General features: G+C 60.1%; 3 protein-coding genes across 3 annotated transcripts; all 3 read right to left on the bottom strand.

Annotated features, from left to right (window-relative positions):
- Positions 1–696: 696 nt before the first annotated feature.
- A1Q1_00489 (glutamate-tRNA ligase) lies at positions 697–2,679 on the bottom strand (the record flags this gene model as incomplete). Its single annotated transcript, XM_014325804.1, has 1 exon — positions 697–2,679. One exon carries the CDS (start codon positions 2,677–2,679, stop codon positions 697–699), a length of 1,983 nt encoding a protein of 660 aa, XP_014181279.1.
- A 117-nt stretch (positions 2,680–2,796) lies between these two features.
- A1Q1_00488 (glutamate-tRNA ligase) lies at positions 2,797–3,081 on the bottom strand (the record flags this gene model as incomplete). Its single annotated transcript, XM_014325803.1, has 1 exon — positions 2,797–3,081. The coding sequence occupies one exon, from the start codon at positions 3,079–3,081 to the stop codon at positions 2,797–2,799; it is 285 nt and encodes a 94-aa protein (XP_014181278.1).
- A 308-nt stretch (positions 3,082–3,389) lies between these two features.
- Positions 3,390–10,967, bottom strand: A1Q1_00487 (membrane protein; the record flags this gene model as incomplete). Its single annotated transcript, XM_014325802.1, has 9 exons — positions 3,390–3,418; positions 3,467–3,600; positions 3,711–4,033; positions 4,083–9,243; positions 9,290–9,353; positions 9,396–9,469; positions 9,527–9,678; positions 9,971–10,242; positions 10,472–10,967. 9 exons carry the CDS (start codon positions 10,965–10,967, stop codon positions 3,390–3,392), a joined length of 6,705 nt encoding a protein of 2,234 aa, XP_014181277.1.
- Positions 10,968–15,092: the final 4,125 nt, after the last annotated feature.

Genomic DNA, 15,092 nt, shown 5'->3' with positions numbered 1-15,092 from the left:
GATAATGCGAACACGCTGCGCTCGGGAGAAGCTGGGAGGGGAGGAAGGCGAGGAGGCCAGGAGGCTAGGAGAGCGAATGTTGTGCTCCCGGTGACATTGCGCTTGGGCCGTGTTGGGTCAGCGCGTCGCGCGTCGCGCGTCGCCATGTTCCCTCATGGCGTCCCTCATGTTGTCATGATCAGCAAATCGGCCCTGCCCTGTCAGCATTCCTCGCCCCCTCTGCCGGTGTCGTTATCATCTAACTCGACCTCTGCCTCTACTCCTGCCCTTTTCTTCAGCTCCACATGCCAGAATTGCAAATGGAGCCGACAAGGTAGCCACTGCTCAGTTCCAGATCGATTAGAAGGAAGGCACATGGCTGCGGAGATTTCATGCTAACAGAAGATTTGCGCGTCTTGCGCTCGGACGTTTGCCATACAATGTCACACGCCTGCTTCAGATGGCTGGCCATGGCTGGCATGATGGGCGCTTGCCTGATCGTCAATGTTCGTCGCTCGGACCTCTTTAGCTCCTCTCGGGGCATTCGTGCAAACAATGACTGTCAACAGATGCATCGTGATCTAGATTGCAACTGGTTGCGGTGCATCGGGGTGCACTGTGGCCGCCGTGTCCGAGCTGCGCGAGAGGAGAGTACTCTGCGCTGCACTGCGCTCCGCGTCGCTCTGCTGCGCCGCTAATGCTCCCGCCACGCGCCGCTTACTGCTCGTAGACCGGGGTGCTCTTGAACATGTTGACCTTGGGCTCGGGGTGGACGCCGTCGTTTCCGTAGATGCGGTCCGACTCGAACATCTTGGTCTTGATGGGGATCTCAAACCCCTCCGTAGCGTCCGAGAGGACCGTCTTGGTGCCGTCGGCAGCAGCAGCGGCAGCGGGGGCGGGGGCGGCCTTCTTGGCGCCGGGCTTGCCCCAGGATCCCTTGGGGGCGGACTTGTCCTTGGGGGCGGCGCTGACGGCGGCCGGCTTGGCCTTGAGGGCGATGGACTCGGCACGTCCGTCGGGGATGTAGCCGAACTGCATGCGGCCCTCTGCGTCCTTCTCGCCCTGGTAGATGTAGAAGCCCTTGCGCTCGAACTGGATAATGTCCCACTTCTTGAGCTGCGCGACCTCGGCCGACGCGAGCGCGTTGACGCGGTACTCGGTCTTGGGGTTGATGACGTCGGTGAGGTTGTCGTCCTCCTCGAGCTTCTTCTTCGTGATCAGGTAGTCGTACTCGATCAGCACGACGGGGGTGAGCGGGTGCTCCTTGGTCGGGGCCGAGAGCCAGGTGACCTTCTTGGACGTCTTTTTGAAGTCGCCCTCGAGGTGGAGCTTGACCTTGAGCGACTCGACGTCGCCGGCGGCGTCGACCTTCTTCTCAGTGACGATGACGTTGCCCCAGTCCATGGCCGTGATCTCCTCGTTGTCGCCAAACGACTTGGCATCGGCCTGCTCCATGATCAGGTGGCTCGAGAGGACGAGGTCCTTCTCGCCGATCTTGGGGTCCTTCTTGTGCAGGGGCTTCTTGACGACCTCCTCCTTGGCGGGGCCGCCAATGACCTCGACAGGGACCATCTTCTCCTCGGCAATGGCCCAGTAGCGGGGAGCAATGGGGTCGATGACACGCTTGTTGACGTTCCAGATACCGTCCCACTCGAGCTGGAGCATCTGCTGCGACGCACCCTGGCCGACAATGTAGTCCTTGAGACCCTTGACGGTCATACCGCGCGAGCGGATGCCACGGACAGTGGGGAAACGGGGGTCGCCCCAGCCGGAAACAACACCCTGGTCAACGAGGTACTTGAGCTTGCGCTTCGACAGAACAGTGTACACAAAGTCGATACGCGAGAAGTCAAAGATCTCAATGTTGGGCAGGCCGAGCTTCTGGAGGAACCAGGCGTACTGCTCGTGGCGGGCCGCGTACTCATTGGCACGGAGGGCGTGGGTGACGCCGTCAATGTGGTCAATGAGCGGGCACGCGAGGTCGTACATGGGGTACGCCTTGTACTTGTCGCCGGTGATGTGGTGGCTGCCGCCGACGTAACGGTAGATGACGGGGTCGCGCATGGTGCCGTTCTTGTGGGTGTAGTCAATCTTGGCACGGAGCGACCACTTCTGGCCCTCGGGGGTGCCCTCGCACATCTCGTGGAAGCGCTTGAGGTTGTCCTCGATCGAGGCGTCGCGGTTCTTGGAGGGGACGAGGGCACGGCGCTGCTCCTTGACGAGCTCGGCGTCCGTGTCGTCCATGAAGGCGTCACCCTGCTGGATGAGCTTCTCGGTGTACTCGCGGATCTTGTCAAAGTGGTCCGAGGTGTGGACGACCTTGTCGAACGAGACCTCGATCATGGCCAGGTCCTCCTTGATGGCGTCCTCGAACTCGCCCTCCTCCTTGGTCGGGTTGGTGTCGTCGAAACGGAGAATGTACTTGCCGTTGTACTTGTCGGCGAAGAAGCGGTTCAGGATGGCCGCCTTGAGGTGACCGATGTGCAGGTATCCCGAGGGCTCGGGGGCGAATCGAACAACAACCTTGCCGGGGACAGCGTTGGGGAGCTCGGCCTCAATGTGCTCGGTGCGCTTGTTCTTCCTGGCCTTGTCGGCGTCCGAGCGGGCCTTGGTGAACGACTCGAGCAGCTTCTTCAGGATAGGAAGCGACTCGACCTGGTTGTACCAGCGGAGGAGGTGGGGACGACCAGGCTTGCGCATGGTACCGGCAGCGGCCGAGATCGAACGGATGGTACCCCAGAGAAGGGCATCGTTGTGGCCGAACTGCGAGCCAGAGAAGTAGGTCCTGACGTCAGCTAACGTTAACAGCAAAGCAGTTCACCTGTAGGCGAGGTAGTCGTCGAGAGCGTCGAGGATAGCAGCGATCTCGGGGAAGGGAGTCTTGGGGGTGAACTCGCTAGGGAGCTGGGGAAGCGAGGGACCGGCGGGGGTCTTCTCGTTCAGCTTGGCGCGGACAGCGTCGGCACCCTTGACACCGTCGAGGTCGGGCTGGCCGGCGTCGCCCGAGATGACGTCCCAGACGACCTCGGCACCCTGCAGGAGGGCGAGAGCCGGGAGGGCCATGTCGGGCTGCGCGACGTAGGGGATAGTGAGGGTCGACATGTTCGACTTTTGGGTTGTTTTTGGAAGGAAAGAGGACATGACCGTCGCTCGAGATCTTGTCAAGGAGCACGGTCTCCGCCGCCGCTGAACAATTTGCTTCCGTCGCCGCCGATCACGACGGATATGAGGCACCACCACTGTTATACACATGTTGTCTGACGCAACCGGGAAGCGAATTCTTAACTGTATACATTCTGATTCTGCTTCTACTGGATCTTGCACACTGCATGGATGTTCAAACAGACGTCGTGACGATGACGATGAAGTGACTTGCTGGACTTGACTTTGATGGCTGTGAGAAATGTAGATTATGAGGTGATGGAGGAGAAGTGGGTGGCTTATGCGTCTGATCGTCAGCTTAAATGTCCAAATCATCTCAGCTTACAATAGCTGTTGCCAGCCTGGGCATAGTTCATGCTTGCAATCTGGTCCTCGGTCATGCGCTCCTGGTACTTCTCGTGCGTGCGCTTGAAAGACGCGATACACGAGCGGATAGACGCGCTGATCGGCATCGGCTCGCTGACACGCGGCGCGAGCGTGTCCGCCAGCAGCGAGGGGATGAACTTCGGGACGGTGTAGGGGAACGCCTCGACGCTGATTGTCAGTTGCGACCAGTCATTCAAACTCACATAGCAACGGCTCCGAGAACGGCGGCGTGCAGCTCGACGAGCGTCGACTGGTACTTCGGGTTGATGACGCCCGGCGACAGCGTGCGGCGCGGGAGCTTGATGCGCTGCATGTCGCGGACGAAGCGGTCCTTGAGCACGAGCACCATGGAGCGCTGCGAGCAGCGCAGGAAGCCGCTAAGTGTGACCGACGCCATCTCGCGGACCTCCTGGTTCTCGTCCTTCAGGCATGCCGAGATGACATCGAGGCACTTCGCCTTCAGCGGCTCGGACAGGAGCGACATGTTGCGGAAGTACGTCAGACTCAGCACCGGCATACAGTGGATCTTCGTGCGCCACGACTGTCGTTAGCTACAAGGAAGATAGTCAGCTTACCTCAGAGTTGTGCAAGATCGAGATGAGCTGCTCCATGAGCGGCTCGACGAGCTGGAACGCGGGCGTGATCGACGTGATCATGGCGAGGAGGCGGCCGGCGTTCTGCTGCATCGACGTGTTGTCGTTCATCTCGCGGAACTCGAAGATCTTGGGCAGGATGGGGACGATGTACGGCATCGTTCCGACGGCGTGCACGTCAACGAGCTCGGTCGCGAGCCAGTGGATGAGGGTCGTCGCCGTAGTGTCGTGGTCACTCATGGCCGCCTTCGGGCCGCTGGGGCGGTCCGCGCGGAACTTTTCAATCTTGGCCATTGTCTCGTCAACCTGCGCCTGGAGCTGGCGCGGCGGCAGGATACCCATGATGTCGGTCTCGCACTTGGGGTCGTTGCGGACCGCCTCAATGAGCGCCGGCACGTTGGGGTACGAGGCGTTCCAGTGCAGCTGGTCGAGGCCGTTCATGATGCTGCCGAGATGGGTGCGGACGTCGGCGTACGTGCAGTTGAACACGCTGAAGTAGAGCTTCTCGAATTCCGGTGCCCAGTCCGTGAAGCGCCACTTGAGGCAGCGCACAAGAATACGCGAGAGCTGCACGCGGCGCGTGAGGTCGTACGCAGACCCACCCTCCCAGTCCGTGTTGAGGGCCGTGGTGAGCATGAAGTCAACGAGGGGCTTGTGGCGGCGCGGGTCCTGCTGGTGAAGGACGTAGTCCATCGTGATCTCCCAGCAGCGCAGAGCGTCCTGACGAATGTTGCGGAAAATATCGGGAAGAAGAGGCGTGAACCAGTCCCAGAATGCCTGACGGTCCTTACCGGGCCACTCGACGTGGCCGCGTAAGAGACCAGCAATAAACTCCATAAGAGCGCGAGTCTGGTGACGGTCGTACACGCCCTTCTCCTCAATGTCAGCCATGAGCTTCTGAACGACTGGCTTGATCTTGTCGAGAATGGGGACTCCGATAATCTGGCAGAGAGCGAGGATGAGGTCAATGTGCGACGCCGAGGGGTAGTTGCGCGACTCTTCCTGTGAGAAGTGGCCAGAGAGCTTCTGCCACCACTCGTCACTGGCGCAGGCATCAAAGAGCAGCTGCATCGCGGACTTGCAGCCCTCTTCGAGCTCGAAGATCTGCTCGTCCCACTTGGCGAAGCGGGCGACCTCCATTTCCTTGCCCCAGACGAGCCATCCAGTGTCGACGCGATCCTGTAGCATGGACTCGTCGGAAGGCTCCTCGCGGAACATCTTGAGGTAGCGCTCCGTAAAGTCCGGTCCTTCCTTGCTGATGTCGATCTTACGGACCAGAGGATCGAAGGGCTCCTGAAGGAAGAGCCTCTCAGGTGAGCCCTTGGTGTACGAACGCTGCATAGCGTCGAACATCAGGCGGGTCAAACCGCACTGGCCATAGTCGCGGAGACGCGGGTGGGTACTCTGGCAGATAGACAGGAAGTACTCGATCAGGCGCGGGTCGGTGGGACGGTCACGGCGAACGATGACGTACAGCAGACGGGCGGCCGCGAGCTGGTAGCGCCAGCTGAGAGTCGGGTCCTGGGTCTTGCTCAAGATGAGGTCGACGGTAGCCTCGTACTCCTTGTCGCGGGCCGCGAGACGCTCCTCGTCGCCCTTTTCAATGCGCGCAACGAACTCCTCGTCCGGCTTGAAAAGGGTCAGCTCCTTGGCGACCTCGTCAGCCGCCTTCTCGGCACCCTCCACGCGGTAGATCATGCGGAAGGACTGGCACTCGTGGGCGAGGCGGGTCAGGTCGTCGAGCGTCTTGTTAACCAGGGTTTGGATGGACGTCTTGGTCTCGTGATGGGCCCCGAGAAGGGCCTCCACAACCTTTGACATGCCCTCCCAGTCTCGCACCAAGCGCGTGTAGTGAAGCATGCAGCTCCTGACGATGTAGAGGGCTCCCTTCATGCGGTCAGGGTCGGTACCGGGCTTCAGAGCGTCGAGGAGCACGTCCGGGAAGAGCACGGTGGACTCGAGATACGTCGAGTTGACCGAGGACAGAAGGGACTGGGCTCGTCGGCGGACGCGGAGGAAGGGCGACAGACCGAACTCGAGAAGGTCCCTGATCAGCTCGTCATCCTGAGCGGAACGGGGACGGCTGTAGCTCGCGTACATGAGGCGGTTGCTGTGGTGCACCTGGATCGCTCCGAGGTGGACGGAACGGTGCGCCTTGCGCTGTCCCTCGTAGAGACGCTTGCTCGCCTGGAGATTCTCGTACGCGCTGGTTGCGCTCTGGAACTTCTTGTGGCGCATGCCATACGAGAAGAGGTACGAGCCAATAGTGGCGACGAGCAGCTTGACACTGTCGACCGAGTTGTCATCACCAGCAGTGCGCATCATGACGGACGCCTTGTGGAGCATCTGGGCCGCACGCTCGCGGAAGTGCATGACGCGCTGGTAGCGCGGGTCCTTCGGGTCGGTCAAGAGGAAGCCGGCCTTGTAGTGGATGTGCGACTCGAGCAGTCCGGGGGTGTAAACCTTGGCGTAGTGGCCGCCAGTCTTGTGCTGGTCAAACTCGCCGATGAGGGAGTAGGAGCCGAGCATCACCTCGTCAACGACGTTCATCGCGCGGCAGAAGTCGTTCTTCCAGACAAAGTCGCGCTCCGTCTTCTCCAGGAGACCCTCGATCGTCGAGACAGCCTCCTCGGCAAGGCCGACAACCTCCAAAGCCATGTCCACGTCCTCGTCGGTGGGCTGCCTCCACTGAGGCTTGGCCTCGGTCGCTCGGTAGAGCTTGCCCCACCACATGGTGTGGTGCTGCTTGAAGTCCTCGCTCGCGTACTCGGTCGGGTTCAGGAACTTCATCTCCTGGAGGTAGAGCGCAGTCAGGCAGCTCAGCGTCTTCTCGACAATGTTGCCCGCCCAAGCCCATCCACGCTCAGAGTAGGTATGCTGCAGCATGGTGCGGAGCAGCTCCATGTACTCCTTGCGGTGCGTGGGGAGGTTCAAGCGGCCAGGAACGAGGAGACCGTAGAGGATCGACATCCACCAGTGCAGCGGCGCATCCGACGGGCGGGGGATCGAAGTCGTCGTCGTTCTGGTCGACGAGGCACCAGCACGCAGCTCTGACGTGATACGCTGCTTGCAGATGGGGAAGAACTTTTCAAACGTCTTGGTCGCGTTGACAGCGGTCAGGTTCTTCACAAGCTCTCCGACGGCGTCGACGGCGTTGCTCTTGGTCGTGGTGGTGGCATACTCGGCGACCTGGTCGAGCGCTGCATCGAACAGCTTGTCGTCGAGCGCTCCAAAAATGGCACCGCAGGTGTGGAGGACGCTCTGCAGCGTCAGGATCTCGGTCCTGCCACCCGCACGGCCAGTCTTGCCGCCCTCCTCGGGGAGGTTGGCGAAGAGCAGGAGTACACGTCCGAGGAACTCGTGCACCCAGTCCTGGAAGGCACCAGTCGAGATGCGGAGACGGCTCTCGATCTCGTCCTCGGTCATCTCTTCAAACTCCTGCCCGACGGGGTCGTTCGGGTCGTCGTCGACCTTAGCGCGAACGACGCGGCGGACAGTGCGGCCCGCATCACCGTTGGGGGTCGCTTCGTTGTCGGAGATGTCGGCAATTCGGATCTGGTCGACCATGTTACAGATCGCCATGCAAGAGAGACCGGTCTTGGTAGGGTCGTTCAGGTCGATGCCAGGGAGAAGCAAGTTGAGAATGTCTGCGACATATATGCCTCCGAAGCGCCAGACGGAACGACCTGCAAGGGGCTGGGCGACTGCGGCAAGTGCAAAGGTGACCGACGCTGTCCGCTGCGTCTCCTCGAGACCCTGCAGCGAAGGGATCGCACGCTCCATTATAGCGGGCATGATCAGGTCAGGCTCGAGCAGCGCGAGCCTCTTCAGCGTGGAGATGGCAGGCTGGGCAGACTCCATGTCCTTGTTGAACATGGCCGTCAGCGCGACGGGACGCAGCGTCAGGACGAAGGACCGCTTGATCTCGGGGGTGAGACGCCACTCGACGGGCACCTTGCAGTTTGGTTCCTCCTCCATCTTCCAGCGCTGCACAAAGTTGCTCGTGAGATGCGACAGGAAGACGGTCAGGAAGGACGACCAGGGACCGGCGTTTGACGGGTGGAAGAAGGTCTCGCAGCTGGTGATCAGGCGTGACAGGTGATCCAGAGCCTTGGAGCCGGCAAGATACTTCTTGCTGCGCTCGATGCTCTCACCCGCAGCCTTGAGTGAATCCGTGCTGTCTGTTCGAGACATGGCCACGTCGCCGTTGCGCACGCGGGTGATCGGATCAACGCTGCTGGGATGGTGCGGCGTGAATGCCGGGGTGGCAGCACGAGTGGGCGCACCAGTCGTGCCGAACGGAGCTACAGGCGCATCCTCGGACATGCTGTAGATGATGACCTCGGCCAGACTCTGTGTGCGGTCAATGGGCTTCTTTGCGTCCAGGTTCTTCTTGGAAACACGGGTGTCCGCCTGCGTGATCGACATGCTGTTCTGGGACGCCATGGACCCGCCGACTGGCACGTTCAGAGACCTCAAGCACTTGGACATGATGAAGGCGAACTGCTCGTCCGTGAAGATTCCGACGTCTCGGCGCAGGCGCGCGTAGTTCGGGTCTCCTTCCTCCTCCTCTACCGGCAGTTTTTCCGGGTCAACCCAGTAGGTCAGGCCGTCCGCATCGTCGACGACGTCATTCTGAGCGTCGAGAATACGAGCACGGTGGTTCCGCTCCGCCTTCTTCAGACTGGGGTTGCGCGCCTGCTCCTCTGGCGTGTTCGTCCTGCCACGGGGAATGCGGGCATTCAGGACAGGGTCGGACCGGTGCGTCTCGATGTGGACCATGGCCAGTTGGCCGATGATGTCCGACGCCTGGTCGTCCCACAGTCCACTGTTCAGACCGTACCACAGACGGAAGAGGACTGGCAGCCACTTGTCGCACGAAGCAGTCGGGAGAAAGTGCACGAGGAACAGCTGCGTCGCGAGGATCGAGTCCATGTGCGGAGCAAACTGCGGGAGAATCGTCTCCATCATCTCCTCGGCATCGGCGGGGTGGAACAATCGCTGCGCAGCTTCGGCAACATTGAGGTAGACGGGCGCCAGGTTGACGGAGTGGCGGGCGAGCTTGTTCGGGTGCGGGAACAGCTCGTTGTACAGCGCATCGTATAGCGGTCGCCACGGGATTCGGAGGTCGTTCACGGTCAAACTGCGGTCGCTGCTGGTTAGCTCAGAGCGAAATTCGGCGAGCTCACTTAAGCCAGTTGATGAGTTCGTTTGCTCGTCCCTCCACAAATCCAGAGCGCAGACCGGGGACGACTGCCATTAGTTACGGCCACAGAGCGCGGAAGTGCAACTTACACAGGATCTCGTAGTACAAGAAGATGAGGCGGATCTTGAGATCGCGCTTCATGGGGTAGCCCATGCTCTGCCACCTAACACGTCAGCCAGCGAACATCCGCCAAACTCACACTGCGAGCTCCTGGGCCCACCACCTGAATCCGACGATCCAGTCCTTCGCCTTGACGCACTCCGTCAAGCGGCAGACGATGAGCTCCAACCGGGCGTCCATCTCCGCGAGCGTCTCGACCTTGTACGGGAGGGCGAGGGGGATGCCGAGATTCGACAGGCGCTCATCGTTGGGCTGGTCCGGGGGCACATCCGAGGCAACGTATACCGGCGCATGGGGAAGGGTTGTGGCGACGGGGATCAGCGCCGAGGCAACGTCGAACATGGCGAGGGGGACGCGCGGGGAGCGACCGGGCGGTTTGCGGCGGCGAGAGAGTATCATGGTGAGAGCAAGTGTCCAACGTTGACGTGGTGAGAGGGAGGGGATAGTGTTGACATCGACGTCACATGTGAGAAGAAGGGGGGCATGTCAGTGTGTGTTCTCCGAACATCATTCCCCCGCACAGACATGTGTGGGAAGGACTCACGTCGCTTTGCACAGTCTTGCCGCTTGGCGTCGTGTACGGCCCGGCGAGAGCATTGTCGGGGTTCGACGACCACATGATTCCTGGGTCCTCGTAGTACGGCTCGTCGTCTGCAGAGGTCGAGGATCGGGATTTGGATTGGACGGCAGAGAGCAGTAAGTGCGCGATTCGTTTGAACGCGAGGGCGTCAGCATCCTTGCGGCGGGTACGAGGCATGGTCGCAGGCGCGGGGGAGTGAGCAGCGGTGGGGAGGGGAGGTGGAACAGTGTTGCGTTCTTAAGGAGACATCAAGACACCAAGACACATCCGCGTCGTCATGGTGGTGGCCTCGTGACGAGATGACGAAGCGGCGCATGGCCGATGGGCATCAAGGGCGCGCTAAGTTAAGCTGGTCTCGATCTGGGTTATCTCATGATCGGTAGCTTAAAGCAGCGCCACCCGTGCCGGTGTACGCCGGTCGTTCCTCCGCTGTCGCTCTGTCTGCTTGTGCCAAAGGCTACTCACCAAACTCAAAGTCTGTGTCGTCGACGATCTCAATGTACTCTTCTTCCTCGTAGTCTAGCTCGTCGTCCTCGTCGAGATCGTCGTCCTGGAAGCCAGACTCGACAGTCGAGGCGTGGCCGTAGAATGGCCGAGTGGTTGGTTTGTAGGAGCGCGGCAGAGCTGCATAAAGTGTAAGTACGACGTGTGCTGACAAAGGTATATAAAGGGGAGGAGGGGTCGATCGACGATCGGGCAGTGCCAATAACAAGGCAATGCCTGATGCCGCAGGAGCTCGTGCTCGGGGCACGAGACGACAGGGCTGCACACAGACAAAGCCAAGCGCATCAAGCCGATTGAGGAACAACAACAGACGAGGTTGGACAGCTCCGGAATGCGGACTGGGAAAGCGATCGGACTCGGCGTTCTGTTCGGAGTGTTGTTGCTGAGTAAACTCACGTTGTACGGGTGTTGTCGTCTGACTGTCTGCCAGAGTGCACACCTCTGCCGTCAAAGGCATTCGTTAAGAGGGTGTGCAACCGAGTATCCAGGCAGGCAGGCAGGTTAGACAGACACCGAAAGCGCTGAAGGTGCTTCTAGTCTGCGTCGACGGAACTGTGAGGTCGGGGGTTGCCGGACGGGTTGTCGACGGCTGTTCTTGCAGGAAGCTCAAAGAGGGTGGGAGAAGGGTCGGATCTGCGCAGAACAAGACAGACAACAGGCCAGAACGTGCTTTCAGTCTCTGGGCAGATTTTGAGATGTGAGAAGGGGGGTCGGACAGTCGAGTGGACAACGGTCGAGTGAGTGTGGAGAAGCTTTCAGAGGTCAAGTCATGCGAGGTGAGCTCAGCCTGGTTCCAAGGTTCCTGGGTGCGTCACCGCCCAGCGAATGACGACCACGCGCTTGGCCTTGGTACGGTGGCCACTCAGGTCTTCTGTGAGTGCAAGGTGGAGGCCGGCGGCTTTGGCCTGCGATCACGTGAAAGAATGAAAGCGTGGCGTTTTCCCACTCTTTTGACACGAGTAAATTAAAGCGGAAGCAGGTGCATCAAAACAAACGATCTAAAAATTTATCGAGTCCCCCGCCGTAAAATCGGGCTGGGACAGGGTCGACTGCAAGAAAAAAAAAAGTCGAGTTGCCGAAAACAGCAATCGGGGTAGGGACTGGGTCAAGGGTCAGCAGGGACGCCAGGGGGAAGGGTGGAGCCCATGTTTCGACCTCGAGAGCTAACCTCGTTGCTGCAACGAGCGCAGAGGATAGAGACTATCTCCAAGTCGTGGAAAGGCAACCTTGAGGGACGCAGCGTACCTCCGAGCACGACGACAGTCGCACCTCGGCGTCAGCACATACAACACATGCCTTACTTGGTCACTGCAACAGGCATGGCAAACTGAGTTTAACAGCAGGCATGGCTGGCATGAGCATGCCCGGCCATAGAATAGTGCCTGGCTGGGCCAAAACCTCGAACAGAGGCCCTTCTGTCTCGCGTCTGCGGCTACGGCTGTGTGGGTATAGTAGCACGTCGGGCCGCGTATGGGCGTGTTTGGGCGCGTTTGGCGTTTGCGGCATGCGGCAGGCGCGCCATTCAGTCATTTCATGACCGCTGGCCGCACCTCCGCAAGGATCCGCAACGAGCGGACGTACCGACGTGCTGGATATCGTGCTGGGCCGTAAGTTGTTGCAATTGTGACCTGAGGATCTGAGGAGCTGAGGCAAGCCTACAGCAAGCCGGGCAGCGCGCCGGCTTTCGGCAGGCAGTAGTCTTTGGGCTTGGCAGTATTCAGTGCGGAAAGGCGTTTCTCTCCTCAGGTCATAAACGAGGCACGCTTAGCTAGCTGGTCTGCCTATGTACTGGCTATTTATGCCTGGTTGCCCAGCTTTGCCCAGCCAAGACTCTGGCGGGCCTGTTTGAGACGGGTGTCCGTTTTCTGGTAACTCTGTCCCCAATCAAGCTTACCAACTCCCAAGACGACGGGCCGGGGGATGTGAGGGTGTCACGCAAGCATCTTGCACACATGCATGCCTCGCCGTTCCTCGCTCTCCCTTCTTCGCTTCACGGCCCATATGACGCTTTCGGGCGTTGCCAAGCCGACTACCGACCTTGCAGCAGATAGCAAGATAGCAGATTGCCCACCTGTCTCAACGTCTGGAGGGTGCCCGACATGGACTGTCGACAGTGGGATGCCACCGGCCACCGGCAACGCCCAGTCGGGCACAGAATGTTTGGACCCCGGAATAACGAGGCCGTCTGTAAAGACAGGAGCTGCGGCGCCGCTGAGCGCCCGACGCCAGCGCCACAAACACAATCCTGTGGCCTGTCTCTCGGCACTCAGCTCAGCAAACTCCTCATAGTTTAATGGGCCGCGGAAATGAACAAGTTGTCCCATCATTCGAGGGAGTGATGGGCCCGGATCTGGACACTGAGGCGAACCCTGGCGCCGGTTGATGTTTGCCTGATGTTTGCCTGACGCCGTGCACGCCGTGCAACGCCGTGCCGCCCGGCGTTGCGGCGCGGCGTCGACTGAAGGACTGAAGGAGTGCCGACGCCTCGAACTGCCGCCGCCTCTGCCGCCGCAGCTACTTCGGCCGCTTTTCAGACGACGTTGTAACTGGCCAAATATTGCGAGATATCCGGCAGGCATGAGGTGTTGTGTTTGGCGTGTTCTCTCGCTGCCACCTCTTTCAATGTTACTCGTGTACGGTTTACCGGTTGGCGTCGGGCTGTTCTGAGACTTCGGCTGCAGCTGGCTGAGTTGATGCTCCCAGGCGTACCAGGCGCAACTCTGATGCACCTGAACAGTGCACCTGATGCATCCTTACGGAAGACCTGAGAGCACCTGACGAAACCTGAGAGCACCTGAAGCTGCACGCGGATTTTGTACGCAATTATACGCAAAAGCAGGAACCTCAGGAGCAAACCTGGGCAGGAGCTGCAAGCATGCGTGCAAGCGGAGGCGCCGGGAGGTCCTCACTGGTTCAAGGAGTGCGCGCTGCGGCGGTCCGGTTGGTTCGATCGTCCAGCGGTTTAGTGCGACTGGCAACCCTTGTTAATCCCTTGTTATTCCCTGCGTGGCCGGGCCGGGCCCGGTTTGCTGCGAATTGCAGCCAGGAGTACTGGGTGCTGCTGGGTGCACTTCCGGCGCGGTCAGCGGTCAGCGGGACACAGGTAAAGACGCAGGATGCAAACGAAAGCATGAGCCGACGACGCTTTGAACCAACCAGCATGCAACTTGCCCGTCCGTCCGTACGTACTGGTGCAGCTGACCGGTTGTCGCAACGACGCTGTGTAACGTTGTGATAGTCGGCCAAAGGATGCAAGGATAGCAGAGGGAGCAGAGGACCGAGGGGAGTAGAGGAGGACTTATCAGAGCTAGTGTCTTGTTACATGGCGTTGGAGAGTGGTTGACTCACCCACGCCATTGTACGAATTGTCCCAAACCGCGACCCGCCGTACCAACTCCTGGCAGAGTCCCACCCACCCTTCAGGACAGGGGCCCTCGCTCACCCAACCACGTCCATCCACCCACCACAGTGCACACCCATCACTACTGCGTGCACTGCACCCACCCACCCACCGCTCACCACCAAACCTGCACCAAAGCACCAGCACTGCACTCGCAGCACGCACACACACACACACACGCCGCACATCGCTTTCACCATCCATCATATCGGCATACATCTCCAATCCACCCTCACTCCCCGCGCATCCCCCATCCCCGACCTCCGCGTGTCCATCGCCATCCATTCGGCCCTGCGAAAACCGTGCACCGACAGTAGAGTAGACTCTGCCGCCCGCCCGCCCGCACCTGGCCCGACCCTCCCTTTGCACTCCCGCCGACGCTATCTGTCCCCCTTATCCGACCACGCCGCCACCTAGACTCAGACATCGCTCCGGGTATACGGTTACGCTTTTGCTTCAGAGTAGTGTACTTTGTTCGAGCCCAAACCACGAAAGCATCACAATCACAAGCATATCGACTTGATTGTGTTGTGTGTGTGTGTGTTTTTTCCGCTCGATTGTCGATTTGTTGTGTTGATTCAGTGCAACACAACTTTAAAGGCGCCGCCGGTGAACCCTTTGCGCGCGGCGGACACGACCTCGACAGCGATTCGTCGGCCCTCCCCTACGTCGTACCTCGCAAAGGCTCTAACGGCAAGCGAAGTGTCAAGAAGGACAGGATAGAGTGGGAGACGCACTACACTTTGCGCGACCGCTCGGTGTCATCTCGAATCTGTCTCCTTGTCAAGAAAGGCTCCCTCCCCGCACAGACGCGTCTTGTGGTGACCCTCTGCTCTCGACCCTGCGCGATTCCAGCACGCGCGTTTGTCGTCACCCTCTCTCCATCCTTTCCCTTGTCTCCCCTCCCCTCCCTCCCCCTCCTCTGCTCACGCACACATTGATCCGCACCCTTCCCTCTCCCCTCGGTCCCTCAAACACATCCACCACCCAGTGACCCAGTACCCAAGTCGACTTTGAGCTTCAACCTCTGACACGACCACGTTTTACCATCCTCCTGACCCGACCGACCCCGGCACTCCCGGCCTGTCCCCTGCACACACCCAACCCTCCCCCTCCGTACCTGCACACAACCAACCACCACCACCGCACACCACCACCCACCACCCTCCGTGTTGTCATCCT

The sequence above is a fragment of the Trichosporon asahii genome (assembly GCF_000293215.1).
Source record: "Trichosporon asahii var. asahii CBS 2479 unplaced genomic scaffold scaffold00025, whole genome shotgun sequence".
Lineage (NCBI taxonomy): Eukaryota > Fungi > Basidiomycota > Tremellomycetes > Trichosporonales > Trichosporonaceae > Trichosporon > Trichosporon asahii.
Note: the sequence above shows the minus strand (reverse complement) of the source record. Positions and strands in the feature narration are given on the sequence as shown.